Below are 19,029 nucleotides of genomic sequence, written 5' to 3'. Positions count from 1 at the left end.
ACGGCTCCATTATTGCCCAATAGTAGCCCTACTTTAGCTGGTAAATAGAAACACCAGCAATGCTGTGAGCCCCGTGTTTTATTTGGATAATAACAGAGGCTTGAGCAAGTTTAGAAGCTGTTGGGAAGGATCCAGCTGGGAGAGAGAAGGGTTAATACTGACGGTGTCATGGTCCTGAGAAGGTGGGCGAGGTGGGTCCCAAAGCACAAGTGAAAGAACTGCCTAGAGGAGGAGAGCCCCGCTGCCCTCTCCACAGGAAAGAAGGAAGGAAGACAGAATGGGGACGCACGGACGCATCTGGAAGGCGGGGTAGGAGAGGGCCTATCTGTTGGCTTGTATTGTCCTTGTGAAGGACAAAGGCAATGCTAGTGGAAGGAGAGGTGGAGGTGGGGCTTGGGAAGGGAATTTCTGACAGTGGGGAAGGTTTGAGATGGCCTGCAGTGAATCAGTCATCAAATCCATTGCCATTTTTACAGATGAGTAAATTGAGGGCCAGGCTTGGCCCAAAGTTACACAGCTCATAAGTGGCAGATTCTGCAATGGAAAAATCCAAATCTTTTGTCTACTAGTCCACTTAGAACATTTAAGACTCAAAAATAATTATTTCATGAAAAATGAGTAAAAGAGGCCTGTAGCTTATTGGTAAAGATGGGGGCAGGGCTGTTCTTAGGGCACTGCTAATAAAGACCATAAAAACACTATTGATATTTTCAGAAAGTCATTTGTTTAATAATTCTTTATACATCAATAACAGATTCATTCAAATATAATCCATATACCATAATATTCACCCACGTAAAGTGTACAGTTCAGTGGACTTGAGCATATTCACAAAGTTGTGCAAGTATCACACAACTTAATTCCAGAGTATTTTCATCACAAACCCATCAGCCACCACACCTCATTTTCCCTTCCTTCCCACCCCCGGCAACCACTAGTGTATGTTTTGTCTCTATGGAATTACCTATTCTGTACAATTCAGACAGATAGAATCATACACTGTGCGGCCTTTTTGTGACTGGTTTCTTTCTCTTGATATGATGCTTTCAAGGCTCACCCGTGTTGCAGCAGGTATCAGTACTTCATTCCTGTTTATTGGCTAATAATACTTAATTGTATTGATATATCATTTTGTTTACTCATCAGCTGATAGACATTTGGATATTTCATCTTTTTAGCTATTATGAATAATGCTGTTATGAAAATCACATATAAGTTTTCATGTGGATATATGTTTTCTTATTAATTCTTATCCAAAATTTCACAGCTTAGAATTATAATTGTGTAGACACTATAGGACATATGAGGTCCCAGGTAAACATTTTTTTAACCAAAGTCTTAAATATAATATATTGTTTTCCAGGAGACCTAGAGATATTCCTAGCCCCAGATATTCCTAGCTGATTTGGAAATAAGTAGGAAAATATGTTCAAACAGATGATTTAATAAAGTTCCTGTCTCAAACAGTGCAGATTTTTCAGATGAGATTACAAATCCAAAATAAACAAAAGAAATATGAAACAAGAGATTAGCAAATAGACAAATAAACTTGACGTGAATGTCATGCATTACTTTACTCAATTGAAGAAGGTATTCTCTGGGCTCCCTGCATTGCAGATTTGCCACCAGGGAGCAATGGAACGTGAAACTGCATGTAGAGGAGTATGCCTGCCTTCCTTGGGGAAGAGGGGTCACAAGAGGGCTCTAACTCCAGACCGGCGAAATGTAGTATCACCATGGGTGAGAACTGACAAAAATTCTGTAAAATCTGAAAATAATGGAGTCTATTTATGTACTGTCATTAGACAATAATACCTAAAAGCGTGACATTTGGAGATATCATTAAGGGATAAAGGCTTATCTGTGATCCAGCTACACAGATAAGAGAAGTTAAAACTGAAACTTACAATAAATAATGATTTGACACATTTTTCTAACATGTAGGAATATGTGAAAGCTTTTAATTGATAGCAATATGTAAATTTACTATAGAGTATAAGAAAAGAAGCTTTACTGATAATTGATAGATCGAGTTGCTTTTTTGACTTATGTAATATACCTTTGAATTCAAAGTCAATAGTACTGGGTTGACACAAGAATTGGGGATTTAACTTAGATGTAGTTTAAAATTAGCATGCTTTTGTATAAAAAGTCAAATCAATTATTTGCCAATGTGGATGCAAATATTCAGGAAAATGATTCTTTGGTACTTGATTCAGTTATTGGAACACTGTCAAGTTTATTTGGAACAACTTGTGTGTGTATGCAAGTCTAAAATTTTAACTGTAAATTTTATAAAATCTAAATACAGATAAGGTACTTCTGGTGATACTTAATATACAAATTGAGATGTGCTGCAAGTGTAACATATACACTGGATTTTAAAGGCTAAATATGAAAAGAAATGTAAAATATCTCATTAATAATTTTCTGACATTGATTGGATGTCAAAATGATAACACTTTGGATATGTGTTGTGCTGAATAAAATATATTACTATTATATATTAATTTTACCCATTTCTTATGATGTTTTTTTAATGTGGCTACTGGTAAAAGTTTAAATGACATTTGTGTATTATATTTCTAAGGACTGTGTGGCTCTAGTACCTTAATGACACAATAATGAGCAAACAAATAAGGTCATATTTTTTGGCATAGATATTATAAAAATTCAGAACAATTTATTTCTGTCACTGACTACCAATGGGAAATATTGCACACTTTCAAAATGTGAGTGTAGCGCAGCACAGAAAATAAATATATATAATTATGGAATAGATGTGTCTGCTGACACATTTCAAGGTTGTAGAAAGACAAGTGAGAAGATGTGATTCTGTGAAAATTCAGATGCAGCTGGCATTAAAGTATGTTGTAAATGAAACAATTTTACATACAATAAGTGACAGTAATTCAGACTGAAATGGTTCTCTTTTTAAATGTATGTGCAAGATGTGGAGTACTAACATATGACAGTTTTGCAAAAAGAGACAAGAAACTTCTTTCTAAAAACACGCACTGGTTATAGTGATTATTCACCTCTAATTATTCCCATTTGGTAAAACGTAATTTTTGTAAAACAAGTTTAAGGCCCATCTGTTTAGTTATAAAATTTTTAGACATCTTGAAGTTTTTGAAGCAAATTATTTGTCAAAAGTCTTTTCATTAGAACTATAACACTTTCTGGTGTGTGAAATTTAATCCCGAATAGTCTGAATTGCTTTTTTTAAATAAGTGAATCCTCTGTAAAGTATAAAATGGAGATGTTTAAATTTACTAATGCTCCTAGATCCAAGGATATATAGTTTTTACACTAACAAAACTCTGTAAAACTAATTTTGGTACACTTTCTCATAGAAATTGGTGGATTATGAATAAATAAATTCCAGTCACAGTAAAATTTATCATTAACTCTGGAAAACATCACATGTACAGTTAGAGAATTACTGGTGAAGTCTATGAGAAAAATAACATTTCAAAATTTAAAACAAGGTCTCTCAGCCTGAGCAAAATTTACATTTGGTCTGCACAATTCTTCATTGTGGGGTTTGTCTTGAGCATTGTGAGACTGTTAGCTGATCAGCAGCAAGCCAGACCTGTACCCACCAAATGCCAATAACACCCCTCTTCTCTGCAGTGATGACCAAAAACACATGCAAGCTCTGCTGAGTGCCGCTGGGCAAGAAAAACCACCTCGCAGAGAGTCACTGATTTACAGGAGCATCAGCTCCCGGGTGGCTCATGGCGGAGATGGTTAAGAATCTGCCCGCAGTGCAGGAGACCTGGGTTCGATCCCTAGGTCAGGAAGATCCCCTGGAGAAGGGAATGGCAACCCACTCCGGCATTCTTGCCTGGAGAATCCCATGGACAGAGGAGCCTGGCAGGCTACAGTCCATGGGATCTCAAAGAGGCAGACACAACTGAGCGACCAACACTTCACTTTCAGAACAATTAGGCAATTAAGATAGTTATATTTATAAACTTCAGTATAAATATCAATCAAATATTTTATAATTATATTGACTTGTATGAGTAGCTGGGTTTTTATTTTTTTGGTATATATTTAGGAATGTTAATAAGTTAAGTACATTAATAAATGTCTATAAGCAAAAGTCAAAGTGGGTGACATGGACTTTCATTTTTTAAAAAATTTTATTATTGGAATATAATTGCTTTACAATGCTGTTAGTTTCTGCTGTATAACAATATGAATCAGCTACAGGTATACATATTAGCCCCTCCCTCTGAGCCTCTCTCCCACCCAGCCCTCATCCCACCCGCCCAGATCATCATAGCACCGAGCTGAGCTCCCCGTGCTACCCAGCAGCTTCCCACCGTCCATCCATCTTACACGTGGTGCTGCATATATGGCAGCGCTCCTCTCCCGGTCTGTCCCACCCTCCCTTTCCCCTGCAGGGTCCAGGAATTCATTCTCTGCATCTGTGTCTCTATTCTTGCTAACATGGACCTTCCTCAGCCCAGACAACCTACAGAGCCTTCTCAGGAGGACAGGTAAGCCCCCCACTCCAACCCTGCAAGTCTGTAAAGATCTTGGGTGAAGGATGAGTCATATCATGGGTTAAAAGGGTTAATCAATATGGCAATCATGCTAAAGGATGGACACCATGGCCTTGGCCATCGGGAGGTTCACGTCCTCTACCTCCCAGTGATGCATTCACTCTCGGGCTGCACTTTCTCACTTGTCCACAGGAGCCCGAGTGTGACAGGGTGAGCAGCACAGGCTCGCATTGCTCACACAGAGAGCAGGGGCTGTGATCTGGACCGGGAATGTTAATTTATTAATGCTTCTCAATGCACACACTTCCTCCATTTGCAGCCTTCTTTCTTTTAACAAGATTCTCCAGTGTACTTCTTGGAAAAGTATAAAAGATGAAGTTCTGAGAAGGAGAAAAGTGGGGTTGATAAAGGAAAGCATTATAGAGAAAGTCAGTCACGCTGCCATGAAAGGGGAACAGAACCTCTTCCTAGAATACTGGGCAAGAATAGAGATTTCTATTCCACATGTGAGCCAAGAACCAAAAGCTGAACCTCTGTCTATAAAAGACAATGTTCTTGGTCCGTAATAAGTCCAAACAGAACTCTTTGGGGGGAGATTAAAAGGAATTAATGTTCTTGAAGAATCAGGACCTCACTAAAAGGTAGAACCAAGCTTCATAACCAGAGCTATGGAAGAAATATGTTTCAGGCAAATCAACGAAAACAGAACAAAATAGGTCGGAGCAGAAAACAGATTCCTAGGGACCAGAGCCAAAAAGACCTCAAGAAAGGACAAAGAGAAGTCCTCAGTCTGAGCAGGATAACCTGAAGCAAGGGGAGAATATTCAGGGAATAGCCAGAAAAACAATTTCATTTACTGAATGTGACCCTGCTGCAGGATTCAACCACTACAAAGACAGCTACAAAGATGTAAATATAAGTTGCCTTTGACGCAGGGCCAGAGGCGTGACCGGTGGCTCCTATCCCGGGAGATGAAGGGGAAGCAGGCCCCAAGGGGAAGAGAAGCCTGTGAGAACCGCTGAACCGCAAACCCAGCTCCGCCAGCACTGCGGGGCTGAGCCCTAGAGCACAAGAGGAGGTGCTCGTCTCATTCACCTTCTAGAAGCCAGAGAAAACAGCATCAATGTCTTTTCTGTTTCTAGAAACTGTATGAGGTCCTCAGCATTGAGTATTTGTGGTTTAACTTGGCTTGTTTGTTTACATCTGCTTTCTCCTGTGCATTCGAATAACAGCCCCTCCCTCCTCCAATGGAGCTGGAGTTTGGAGTGGGGAGCTGTACTTCTCTGAGAAGTGCCGCAGGGCAGGAGAAGCTGGCAGTCTGTGTTCTGACCCCTTGCCAGCCTGGGGATGGGGGACACAGAAGGTGGATGTAGAGAAAGAAGGGCAAGGATGAGGCCCACGTGTCATCTCACAGACAGCGCGGCAGGAGGAGGGAGGCAGTCGACCCAACACTGAGAAATGGCCCTGGAAGAAGGGCCTGAGGCGGAATACCTTAGAGACACAGTCAGGAGGTGACCTGGAGCCCTGATCTCCACCTGGGGAGGAAGAGAGTGGGACTCTGAAATGGGCTGACACAGAGGAATCGGCAGAAAGAGGCTGAAGTTTGCAGGGGGGAGGTCTGATGGAGAATGCGAGAGAAAACCACTGAATGTGTCAAGTGACTGGGACTGCCATGAATATGAAGTACACACTTCGGCAAGAAGTTGGTGATGACCAGTTTTAACGAATGCTACATAACCTTCTTAGTGGTTCCAAGAGAGAGACAAAAAAAAAAGTTTGAGTTAAAAAAATTAATCCTTGGAAAAACCACTGATCATATCTATTAACATGGAGTCACCTCAAAAAACAAAACTCTGGGCTACTATTTGGTAAACCATTATGATAAACCTAACAATGATAAATCACAGGGAGTGATCCACATGCCTTTCATCGAGGTGATTAGAGGGTCAAACCCTCAATGGTTTCCTGAGAGTCAGAGGCACAGGGTCAGAGAATGAACGTGGGTTCAGAGGCTGTGGACTGGCTAAAGAGCCACGGTGTTTGGGAACAGAGGTCTGTGAGAGACCAGTGTCCTATTGCGCTGGTAATTACTACTGCATTGCTGAAGGTCCCAAGAGCACCTCGCGGGGGACAGTAGGCACAGGATCACTAAATTCACTCATCAAGTAAGAATTACTTATCAAGAGGAAGTGTGAACTGAATTTACATGTGTAATAAAAAAAATTAGCTTTCTAATCCATATACCTGTTGAGTCATCATTTGTATAACTCAAGGGCAGTATCAGTTGAAAAATAAATAAATCTTTACCTGGCACTGTCTTTGGTACATTTTCAGTTCTTGTAAGAGCTTCTGATTTTCATCTTGTAACTTATTCCTGCTTAATGCTATTTCACTCACAGCTGATTTTAACTTTTCAATAACGAATTCATCTCTTTCACTGGTTTCACAAGTGGAATCTGGTTCACATATCAACCGAGGAATTTCAGGGCTGCTGTCTTCTATGTCCTGTTTTTTACCGTTTAGCTGAGTTTGGTAACTTTGTGCCTGTTTCTGAGAAATTTGAAAACTGTGTCAGTGAAGTGGGGAATATCTAAGCTTATATATAAAGTTCAAGAGTGACTGAAAAAATTAGGAAAAAATCTTTAAATATATTATTAGATAACGAAGCTCTGTCCTTCATAATTCAGCCTAGTATTTATTCTAAAACCTCAATTTCAGATGGCATAAAGAGAAGTCATATTTCTATAATCTCAGAGCAAAGATGCAGAGGGCTTTGGGTAGGAAATTCTTATTCAGCAAAAAATAAAATATAGAAGATATGAAAAAGAGGAAAAAAGTATGGGTTTAATTACACAATAGTTGAAAATATCTCTATGACCCAAAATAAACAAATCTGGATTGTAAAAAAAGTTGTCAACACATATAACACGTGTAATTCCCGAAGTACAAAAACTTCTACACATCATAAGAAAGGGCAAATAGCACAAAAGAAAAGTGGGCAAAGTCTGTGCACAGGCAATTCACAGAACAGGAAATGAAAAAGGCCAAGAAACACACGAAGAGATGCTCAACCTTACAAGCAGTCAGAGAAACATAAAGCAAATCAAGCCAACATTACTATCAGTTTCTCAAGTTGGTAAAAATCAAAATTCCATGTTGACAAGACAGGAGTAGTCTTTGACTGTTCATGAACTGTAAATTGCTATAATTTTTTTTAGAAAATAACCTGCTAATATTGATTAGAAATATGAATGAACATACCCTTTGACTCAACAAACATTTCTAAGATTTTTATTTAACAAAATGAGAGTATTGGTATTTAAAGATGTTTATACAAGGACATTTGTTACACTACTGTGTAACAGCAGAAAACTGGAAACAACCTGAGTGTTCATTAATAAAGAAATGTTTGAAAGAATTATGGTATATCTACTATATACTATGGTGTATATGATATATACATACACACACACACACACATATAATAAATACTCTGAAATATAATTAAGCAGCGACTCAAAAGGCTATCCACAGCTTATTAAGTAAAAAAGCAAAATTTAAAAAAGAAACATAATTTCATCCAAACAGATTTTCATATGTGTACAAACAAAAGAAAAATTATGTGAAGATAAACACCTAATTGTTTAGCTTATTGGTATTAAATGGATAAGAATGGAGTAGGGGATGAGGTTAGCAATTTTGTCAGATTATTTTGTGCTGTTCAGGGAACACGTATAACATATTCAAGTAACTTAAAGAAAGAATGAAAAAGCAGCATATACGAAACAAACAAAAGAGCGTCTTACTGGCGTGAATAAACTTTCCAACTCCCTAGGCAAGCTTCCGGCTGGTTACCACCTGCACCAGCCCCCAGGCCCGCCTCCCACGCGCCCTCCACCCAGCCGGCCCAGTTCCCGTTCCGCGAACTCGCCTTCTGCTCTCTTGCCTCAGGGCTTTGCTCTTGTTATTTCCACTACCCCGATCCATTCTCTCCTGTCTCAAAATACCTCCCTTCTTCCCTTCTTCAAGGCCCACGCCGCGCTTCACTCCTGCTGGAGGACGTGTCCTGACTATCTCAGTTCAAATTTTTCTCTTATTTCTGTGACCTCGAAAAGGATTTGAATCCTTTCCATTCACTTGTCATTAAGTATCTGTCGACCTGTACCTGTATTATCTGTGTCTAGACTGTAAAGTTCTAGGGGGCAGGGACCAAGCCTTCTTAAACATAAATGACTTGTCATATGCACACAAAAACATGCTATTTAATGACACAATAACAATGGAGACTTTTAATAGCACCACCTTCTGGGACATATAAAGTCATTAACGATATTTCATGCACTTATAACTCTACCTAGTGTTGGACCTACTCTGGTGATTTTCCATTGCTTGGCATTTCTATCTGTAGAAAGATTACATGCTGAGTGGTAAAGAGAGTAATAGTGTTTAACCTCTAATTTTTTCTAATTTAGTATTAGACAGTATTAGAAAACGTACCTGAAATTGATTACACTTCTCAGATAATATTTTTTGTTGAGCATCTAAAGAAACCAGATGAGTCTGATACAGTATCTCTTGTTTGTCCCATTCTCTTGATTTTGCTCTAAATTCCTTTAATAGAGAGAGAAATAGAAGCTAAAAAAATGATTCATTTTAAAGCACAATAAGACCTTTCATTTGCACCTTTGTTCTGAGAAAAAAGTATGCAACTTAATCTGCATTTTTTTTAAGAAATAAGGATTTTGTTAAAAATGTTTTTCTTGTAACAAATACTGATTATTAATAATGGAGTTTTAAACAACTCTTTGCATCAACCAGTACTTCCTTTTTATTTCCTAAACGGACACCAGAAGTTTTTTTCCCTTCTTTATACTCAGTCACCAAACGTGCTACCTTGTTTGTGAGGGGTGGGGCTTGGGCTAATTTAGTGACTTTGTCCCCTGTGGCTTTCAGGGGAAGCCAAGAGCAATCCGTTCTCAAGAATGGAGCCGCCATCTCAGGCCTCCCTTAGGCAGAACCAACTGGGCTGAGCTGAAAGAAGGGACGCTCAGTTCTTCACGCTTTTGCTCAAGTTGTGTCTTCATGGAGAATGATCATCTATTCACAGATTTACAAGACAAAAGGATGTGGCTTTGGGGACCCTGAAGAAAACTTCAGGGCTTCGGGCTTCCCTGGTGGCTCAGCTGGTAAAGAATCTGCCTGCAATGTGGGAGACGTGGGTTCAGTCCTTGGGTTGGGAGGATCCCCTGGAGAAGGGAACAGCTACCCACTCCAGGATTCCTGTCTGGAGAATTCCATGGACTGTATAGTCCATGGGGTTGCAAAGAGTCAGACATGACTGAGCAACTTCCACTTTTTCTATTTTGCCTGGGGCTGGCCGTTATATCTTCTCTTTCTGTCCAGGCTGTAAACAACTTAAGACTAAGTACTACAGATTTCATTACTTTCATATTGCTTCATTTCTTGAATGTACAAAGAAAAGCACAGTACTAGTATTTCCAGAAATGTAAGCAGTTCTCACTAAATTTTGCAAAGAAAATAACACGGCTGGAAACAAACTCTATAGCTACTGAGTCCATATGAGATATTACTGAATGTAGATACATGGCATGAACATATTTGATGTTTCCAATCATCAATTCAGCAGTATTAAGCATCTAGTGTCCAGCAGGTACTGTGGAAAGAGGAGGATTTAAAAATAATACATGCTTAAAAGAAACAAATTTTTCAAAGGAAAAAAAAACAAGGACTGAGGGCTTCGCAGGTGACTCAGTGGTAGAGAATCTGCCTGCCGATGCAGGAGACCCCGGAGGTGTGGGTTTGATGCCTGGGTCTGGAAGATTCCCTGGAGGAGGGTGCTGGCAACCTACTCCAGTATTCTTGCCTAGAGAATCCCATGGACAGAGAAGCCTGGCGGGCTACAGTCCACGGGGTCACAAAGAGTCAGACACGACTGAGCACACATGCATATAATAAAGTAGGGAAATGTACATGTAAACAAATGATTTTACAGTATCAGTACAATAACAGTGCCACGTAAAAGTCACACAGATGATGCCACGATTATCTCAGCCATCTCCAATAATACATCAAATTGGAAAAAAGTTCATTTGAACTATTTTGAGAGATTGGTGGTGTTTCAAAGATGGCTGAAATGACTGGATTGGCTATCCAGGAAAATAAATATACTAATTTAGAGAATGAAAGCTATATCGTGTTTAAAATGAGAATATGCATTTCACGTTTTCTACAGAGTAATGATTTTAAAGAATTTGGGGGGAAATCTTCATTTTATAAATCCACAAGCTCCCAAATAATCAGTGAGGGAAGAGTTCACTACTAAATTAGTAGGCTTTTATAGTAATTAAGTGACCTGAAATTGAGTGATGGTAATAAAGTTGGAGAAATATAGATAGACCCTGTTTTAAATGTATAATAATACCCTGATACATAGACTATATTTATTAAGATAAATGGAGATAGTTCATTTAAAGTAACTGACTTTGATTCTGACATTTGACAATTTTAAATAAGGTACATGAAAACAGGGTCTTCAGAAATAGTGACAAATTTATAAAACTAGGCTCTAATAAAAAAAATAGGTTAAATTTTCAAATCAATCCAAGGTGCATTTTAAAAAATGTTTAATTTAGGAAGGAGTTTTTAGAGTCTGAATTAAAATGTGGCTAAGGTTGACTTGCACAGTTCACATCTTGCAATAATATGATATGAACTGTGCAATAATACTAATACTTATAGATATACATGCAATAATACTAATATATACACCCAACAACCTCAATCTTGAAAATAAACATTTCCTAGCATGCTATAAGAGAAGGCAGGAACACTGGTGTCTCCCTTAAAAATTCTACAACAGGTAGAAATGAGGCCAAGAATGAGGCCAAACAAGGCTACAAATGTGTGTCATGAACATGGCAGCTGGTACTTATAATAGTCCTGGCTTTCTTGGTCTTAGATGTATTGGTTTCAAGCACACACTATCCAGTTGTTATGGGGCCATGCAGAGACTGAGAAAGAGACTGTAAGAATTTTGTAGAGACTGGAGATATTAGCCGAGGGTCCAGTTCTGGCACGTCTGTACACTTGTCTAACCCTTCAGATTAAGTTCTCCATGGATAGAAACCTTTTCTGGGTCTTTAAGGTTGAGAGTGGATCAGAGGCATTAAAATCAGTTTATAGCAGAAGTTATATTGTTAAATATATATTTTAATCCCTCTACTAAATCTTGAGATGTAGAACGAACATTTCTTTAGTGATTACTATAGGTCAGGGACTCTATGAACCTTCATTTGTAAGATAGTTTTAACTTTTTCTTATGAAAATTTTCATACTTATATAAAAGCAGAGAGCAAAACAAGCTCCCATGTAACCTACACCCAGATTAACTCCTGTCAAGTCAGTCCATCTGTATCTCATCTCTACCTTTTTCATTCGAGTATTTTAAGGCAACTTTCAGGCCTCATGTGTTTTTACCGCAGATGCTTCAGAGAGCATCTAAACACACATACACACACATTTTCCTCTTCCATAACCACAACGTCACTTGTAAGACAATCTTAACCCCCATTTATTGGTGAAAAATGTAATCTCCGTGAGGTCATCAGCTTGTCCAAAGGTCACAAGGCAAATAAGCGAGACAGTCAGGCCCTATTTTAAGCTGTAAACTGTCAAGTTCTTTCACTGGAGCAAGCTGTTTCCCACTGTTCAATCACTGTATCAGATAAATGTTTGTCCCAAAGGAGAAACATGCTTAGATGTAGGCTAAAACTGGAACAGTCCATCTCCTACACATTAATTTTTCAGCTGCCTCTAAACAAAGACAGGTACATGAAGTGTTTCCTTTATGATATAGATGAAACTGTATTTACATATTATGCTTAAAATTTTGTATAAATACAAATATATCACATATTTGGTACTAATTTCCACTATAATTTTATGAGGTACATTTTACGTATTTAGATCTCTAAATGTAAAGTGTGCACAAAGTACTTGATACTAATTTAAGGCTTTTTCTTTGAACAATTTATATGAATGTAGTTCTCCCACTAATCCCCATAAGTCAATCAAATGAAGAGTCAGTGATTTAACTGCATTTTCAGTGAAAGCCCATGTATATTATATCACAATCTTTGAGCATTTTCTGTGAGACCAGAATATTCTAGAAATAAGTCTAGTTACACCATTGCAAGAGGCAGGAAGTTATACAAAGTGCATTTTCCTAGAGGGTCATGCCTACTTAGTGGTAGCAATTTTATATTTTTTAAAATGTATGTTTCTTATGCAGTACAGTATAAAATTTACCGGAATTTAAAAACTAAAGCCAAACACTTCCAACAAAATTCTTGAAATAGGCTGGTTTTAGGGCTGTAGTTTGAGTGTTTTGTTTTGTTTTTTTTTCCTGCTCTGAAAAATATTTTGGAGGAAAATTTTGAGAAGGGCTGTTAACTGAAGAGTTAGATGACAAAGATGAAGAAGCATAAAACAGGACAATGACAGTTAGGAGGAAGACAGAGATAAGAGGCATTAGACACAGAAAGGGGCAAATCTGGGCTGGAATAGGAGTAGTAAGAAAGGAAAACATCAAAGATTCCTAAGAGATTTCTACCTGGCTAATTGGGACGCACAGTGAGTGAAGTCAAAGTCACTGTCATGTCCGACTCTGCAAGCCCGTGGAATTCTCCAGGCCAGAATACTGGAGTGGGTCGCTTTTCCCTTCTGCAGGGGATCTTCCTAACCCAGGGACTGCACCCAGGTATTCTGCATTGCAGGTGGATTCTTTACCATCTGAGCCACTAGGGAGGCCAAGAATACTGGAGTGGGTAGCCTATCCCTCACCCAGTGGATCTTCCTGACCCAGAAATGAACCCGGGTCTCCTGCACTGCAAGCAGACTCTTTACCAGCTAAGCTATCAGGGACATAGAGAGCCATTAACCATGAACAAAGCAGAAGAAACTGAAATCACTGGCTGGCTGTGGGGAAAAACTATTGCTTAGGGCTTGAGAACAATGGGAAAACAAAAAAAACCGAGTGGGATAACATGATAGGGGTCAATTTGAGGTCAATTAGAAAACAATAATTGAGCCACAGTGGGAATTTAGCTAAGGTTAGAAAAGGAACTCACAGCAGACTATCTGCTGTTTCATGGCCAGTAGCAGGAGTGCACAAGGGCACAGGGAAGAAAAATCGCTTATTTTTTCCAAGGTTGGAAAGTTAAGAGGATTTAAATAAGTGTTTCTATGACATGTTTAACCTTTTTAGCGACTGAGATTTTAGGAGTTCTGGGTGACACAGGGTCGTTATATTGGAGTGAAACTACCTTTAAAGAAAAGATCCTGAAACTTCAAGTTTTGTTCTGAAAATTGCTATGAGGCTTCATTAAGACTTAAGTACCTAATAGTTAAACAGCCATTAAAAGATTTATTAGACACTCTCTTTAACTGACCCCAGGGATGTCCTTCAATTTCACTCAACATCTGCAGTTTCTTTGAACATTTTTTTGCTCTTCAAAATGCTGATATGTACGAAAGATGTATAAATTAAAGTGATGTTTTAATTGACTAAGTGCCTGAAGGAAGGTGCACTAAGAAAATATCTTCAATGGGAAGCAGGTTTCTAATGGCGCTTTGTTACCACAGTGGTGCATGCCACTGTGCATTCTGGAGACAAACAGCCCTCAACAACAACAACAAAAACCATCTTAATACAAACAGGGGTAAACTAAGACAACATAGCTTACCTCTAATTTCTGGTTCATATTGTTCAGTTCAAAGGGCATTTCCTCTTTGAGGTGTGGTACTTCTTTTCGTCGAAATTTATTTTGTTTCATCTGGTGTAATCTCAGTTTTTCAAAGCTATTAGTTAGTTTGGAAAACTGTAAATAATAGAGAATGCTAACATTTTACTATTGGTTATTTATAACTTGATTTCTTGATAGTTCTCTTGCAAACCTCTTTCAAAATTTAAGTCATGATTAGGGAATGCAGTAAAGCTTAAATGTTCCAATTAGTGAAGCTAGAACCAGTTATTAAAACTAAATTGTTGAAGCTGAACACAATTCAGCTTTCAAGTAAATTTGGAACTTCATTGACTGCACAGTTTAGCAACAATTCACTTGATAAAATGTTTTGTTCAGTTTTATCTTAACTATATATAGAAAAGCTCACAATTTAAAACAACCAAGTTTTTTTCTTACTTTTATTTAGTGCCATCTTGTGTTGACAATTTTAATTTCAATAACTCAATCTATAAAATGACCAACTTACACTTCTTTTAAGGAAATGGAGGACTTAACATAAAAAATACAAACACACTTATGTCAATGTAAGTTAAAATAAAATTAAATATAAAGCTTGATATAATCTCTCTCATCAGTAATTCTTGTTATAACTTAAGACTGTAATTTTTTTCTCTTGTTCTACCTTCAAATAATAGATTAAAAGCCTCATGATCTATCAACATCTGTTAGGAAATTTCTAAATAACTGTTTACAAAACTTGTTTTTCTTTTTTCTTTTGAAATAATTATAGATTCGCAAGAAGCTGCAAAGATATTACAGAGAGATTCTGGGTTCTCTCCACCCAGTTTCCCCCAATATTTACATCTTAGTGAATTTTGTACAGTATCAAACTCAGGAAATTGATGTCAGTACAATATGCGATCAATGTAACAATAGTTCACTCCTTTTTATTGCTCAGTATTATACCATGGCATAGACGTAAACACAGTTTGTTTGACCATTCACATATTGAGATATTTTTGGTTGTTTCCAGTTTTTGACTATTACAAAGAAAGCTATGAACAATTGTGTCTATTTTATATCTGATAGTAATGCAGTCATTTCTGCTTCCTTTTTCTTTCTCACATAGTTTTAAAAATTGAGATATAGTTCACCTACCATAAAATTTAGAGTATTACTTCACTGGTTTTTAGTATCTTCAGTTGGGTAATCATCACATTATCTAATTTCAGAATACTTTCATCATCTCCAAAAGAAACCCTGTATCTATTAACAGTGACTACACATTTCCTCCTTCCTCAAGGCCCTAGCAACACTAATCTCTGTTTCTATGGATTTACCTATTCTGATCATTTCATATTAATGGAATCATACAATATGCAACCTTTTGTGTCTGGTTTCTTTCACTCAGCATAATGCTTTTAAGGTTAATCCATGTTGTAGCAGGGGTCAATATTTCATTCCTTCTAATGGCTGAATAATACTTCATTGCATGGATATACCATATTTTGTTTATTCATTCACCAACTGATGAACATGTGGATTGTTTGCACTTTTTCAATATTATGGGGAAATGCTGCTATGAACATTTGTGTAGAAGATTTTGTGTGGATATAGGTTTTTATTTCTCTTGGTTATATATACCTAGGAGTAGAATAGCTGAAACTAGAAACTGAAATGTAGACACTGTAAGTTTAATTTTTTAATGAACTGCCAAACAGTTTTCCAAAGTAGCTGTACCATTTTCCACTTTTCAGTGGTAATGTACAGGGCTCCAATTTCTCCATATCCTTACCAATGCCTGCTTTTATCCATCATTTGATTATAGCAATTAGCAGGTGTGAAGGGATATGTCATTATGGTTTTGATTTGCATTTCCCTAAGGAGATGGCTGGATGACATCACCGACTCAATGGGCATGAGTTTGAGTAGACTCCGGGGGTTTGTGATGGACAGGGAGGCCTGGCGTGCTGCGATTCATGGGGTCGCAGAGTCAGACACGACTGAGCAACTGAACTGAACTGAAGTGACCTGAATGACTAATGGCATTGGGCAATTTTTCACATGCTTATTTGACCATTTATATATCTCCTTTGGAGAAATGCCTATTTATATCTATGCCCATTTTAAAATTTGATCATTTGTCTTTTTACTATTGACTATTAAGAGTTTTTTTTTTTAATTCTGGATATGAATACCTTATTAAATATATGATTTTCAAATGTTTTCTCCCACTTTGTGAGCTTTTTTTTTTTTTGGTGTGCTTTGAAGCACAAAGGTTGTTAAAATTTTGATGAAATCGAGTTTATCTAATTTTCTTGCACTTTTGGTACCAAATCTAAGAAACTGTTGCCTAGTCCAAAACCATGAGGATTTACTCCTGTTTTCTTCTAAAGAGTTTTACAGATCTAGTTTTTAAATTTAGGTCTTTGATTCATTTTGTGTTATTTTTTGTCTATGGTTTAGGTAAGGGTCCAATCTAGTTCTTTTTCATGTGGATATCCAATTGTCCTGTCACTGTTTGTTGAAAAGACTATTCCTTTTCCACTGAATTATTTTTGCACCACTTCTGCTTTCTTTTGATTAGTATTTGCAGGGTATATTTTTTCTATTTTTTTCTATCTTTTTACTTTCAACTTACATACGTAGTTATATTTGAAGTGAGTTTCTGGAACAAAGCATACAGTTGGGTCATATATTTTTTATTTACTCTGCAAATCTCTTTTAACTACTATATTTAGACCATTTTCATTTAATGTAAGTATTGTTATATTAGTGTTTAAGCCTGAATTTGTTTCATGTTTGTTGCCTAGTTTTTGGTTGATCTGTTTTAGTTTTCCTGTCTTTCTCTGCATTCTTTGAACATTTTTTAGAATGCCATTTTAATGTATCTATAGTATTTTTGAATGTATTTATTTGTTTAGCTTTTTTAGTTACTGCTCTAGGTATAATATTATACATACATAGCTTATTACAGTCTACTGGTGCTGACATTTTACCAGTTCAAGTGAAGTTTAGAATCTTATTTCTCTTTGCCATGACCCATTTCTGACATTATTATCTTAATTATTTTCTCAGTATACATTAAGAACCACTTTAGCTATTATTATAATTTTTGCTTCAGTTGTCAAAAAATTTAGAAAACTCAAGAGAAGTAAAGTCTATTGCATTTATCCATGCTTTCACTTTTCCAATTTTTTCTGATCATTTCCTTCTTACCAAGGAGAAATTCCTTTAGCTATTCTTCTAGGGTAGATCTATTGGTAACAAAACTTCTTTGTTGTTGTCCAGTCGCTAAGTCACATCCGACTCTTTGTGACTCCATGAACTGCAGAACGCCAGGCTTCCCTGTCCTTCACTATCTCCTTGAGTTTGTTCAAACTCATGTCCATTGAGTCGGTGATGCCATCCAACCATCTCATCCTCTGTCATCCCCTTCTCCTCTTGCCCTCAATCTTTCCCAGCATCAGAGTCTTCCCCAGAGAGTCAGCTCTTTGCATCAGGTGGCCAAAGTATTGGAGCTTCAGCTTCAACGTCAGTCCTTCCAATGAATATTCAGGACTGATTTCCTTTAGGATAGACTGGTTGGATCTCCTTGCAGTCCATGGGACTCTCAGGGTCTTTTCCAACACCATAGTCCAAAAGCATCAATTCTTCCACACTCAGCTTTCTTTGTAGTCCAACTCACATCCATACGTGACCACTGGAAAAACCATAGCCTTGACTAGACGGATCTTTGTTGGCAAAGTAATGTCTCTGCTTTTAATATGCTGTCCAGGCTGTCTTGGTTGCTTTTTAATACGCTGTCAGATTGGGTAATTTCTATTGTGCTGTGTTCAAGTTCACTCACTATGTATGTCTTCTATCCTCTCTATTCTGCTTTTGAACCCATCTATTGAATTTTTTAGTTTGGTTATTGTATTTTTAAGTTACAAAATTTCTAGCTGCTTGTTCTTTATCTTTTTCTTTGCTAAAACATTCTGATTTAATTTGTTTCAAGCATGTTTGTAATGGCTCATTGAAGCATTTTTATAACAATTACTTTAAACTCCTTATCAGATAATTCTAACATCTCCATCAACTCAGTGTTGGTGTCTCTTAAATGACTTTTCTCATTCAAGTTGAGATCTTCCTTGTTTTTGCTATGATGCGTGTTTTTTTTTTAATTGAAACCATTTTGGGGTATTGTTATGTGACTCCAGATTTTGTAGAAATACTGTGTTTTAGCAGTCCTCTTCTGATAGCGCTCCAGCAGGGAAGATAGAATGGTGCCTCACTGCTGCCTCGTGGGAGTGAGAGTCCAGGTCTTAACTTGGCCTCAGCCGGTCACTGGGGGGAGGCAGGTGTTCCTTGTTACTGCCCAGTGGGAGCGGGAGCTCAGGGTCCGCACACTTTCACTGGCACACGTTGACGGAAGGGGCACAGATGCCTCGTGACTGCTTCTCGAGTGGCCTTCAGCGGTACTGTGGTGAGGGAAGGAGCCCTGTTAGCACAGAGGCGGGAATGTCCAGACCCTCGTTAGGCTTCCCCAGACGCCACTGCAGAGAAGGGCGCGGCACCACCGCCAGAGGCGCAGAGGAGCCCAGGTTCTCCTACGGTCACCCTGACACCACGGACTGCGTTTCCACTGTCTGCTCTGACTCCCCGAGGCTGTGGCCTGGACTACCTCAGTAGAGGAGGCGAGGGTGGAGCTGAGGCTGTCAACTCGGTCTCTGCTGGTGAAGTGGGTTTGCAGCTGTAGTCCTTTT

General features: G+C 38.0%; 1 protein-coding gene across 1 annotated transcript in view; it reads right to left on the bottom strand.

Moving 5' to 3' along the window:
- Positions 1-19,029, bottom strand: part of DEUP1 (deuterosome assembly protein 1) — a 109,305-nt gene that overhangs the window by 69,496 nt on the left and 20,780 nt on the right. Inside the window, exons 5-7 of the mRNA XM_061159767.1 lie at positions 14,282-14,416; positions 9,015-9,128; positions 6,825-7,067 (exon numbers count right to left, since the gene is read on the bottom strand). Of these exons, the coding sequence (XP_061015750.1) occupies positions 6,825-7,067; positions 9,015-9,128; positions 14,282-14,416 (492 nt within the window). The remainder of the gene's footprint in view (positions 1-6,824; positions 7,068-9,014; positions 9,129-14,281; positions 14,417-19,029) is intronic.

The sequence above is a fragment of the Dama dama genome, chromosome 2, assembly GCF_033118175.1.
Source record: "Dama dama isolate Ldn47 chromosome 2, ASM3311817v1, whole genome shotgun sequence".
Lineage (NCBI taxonomy): Eukaryota > Metazoa > Chordata > Mammalia > Artiodactyla > Cervidae > Dama > Dama dama.
Note: the sequence above shows the minus strand (reverse complement) of the source record. Positions and strands in the feature narration are given on the sequence as shown.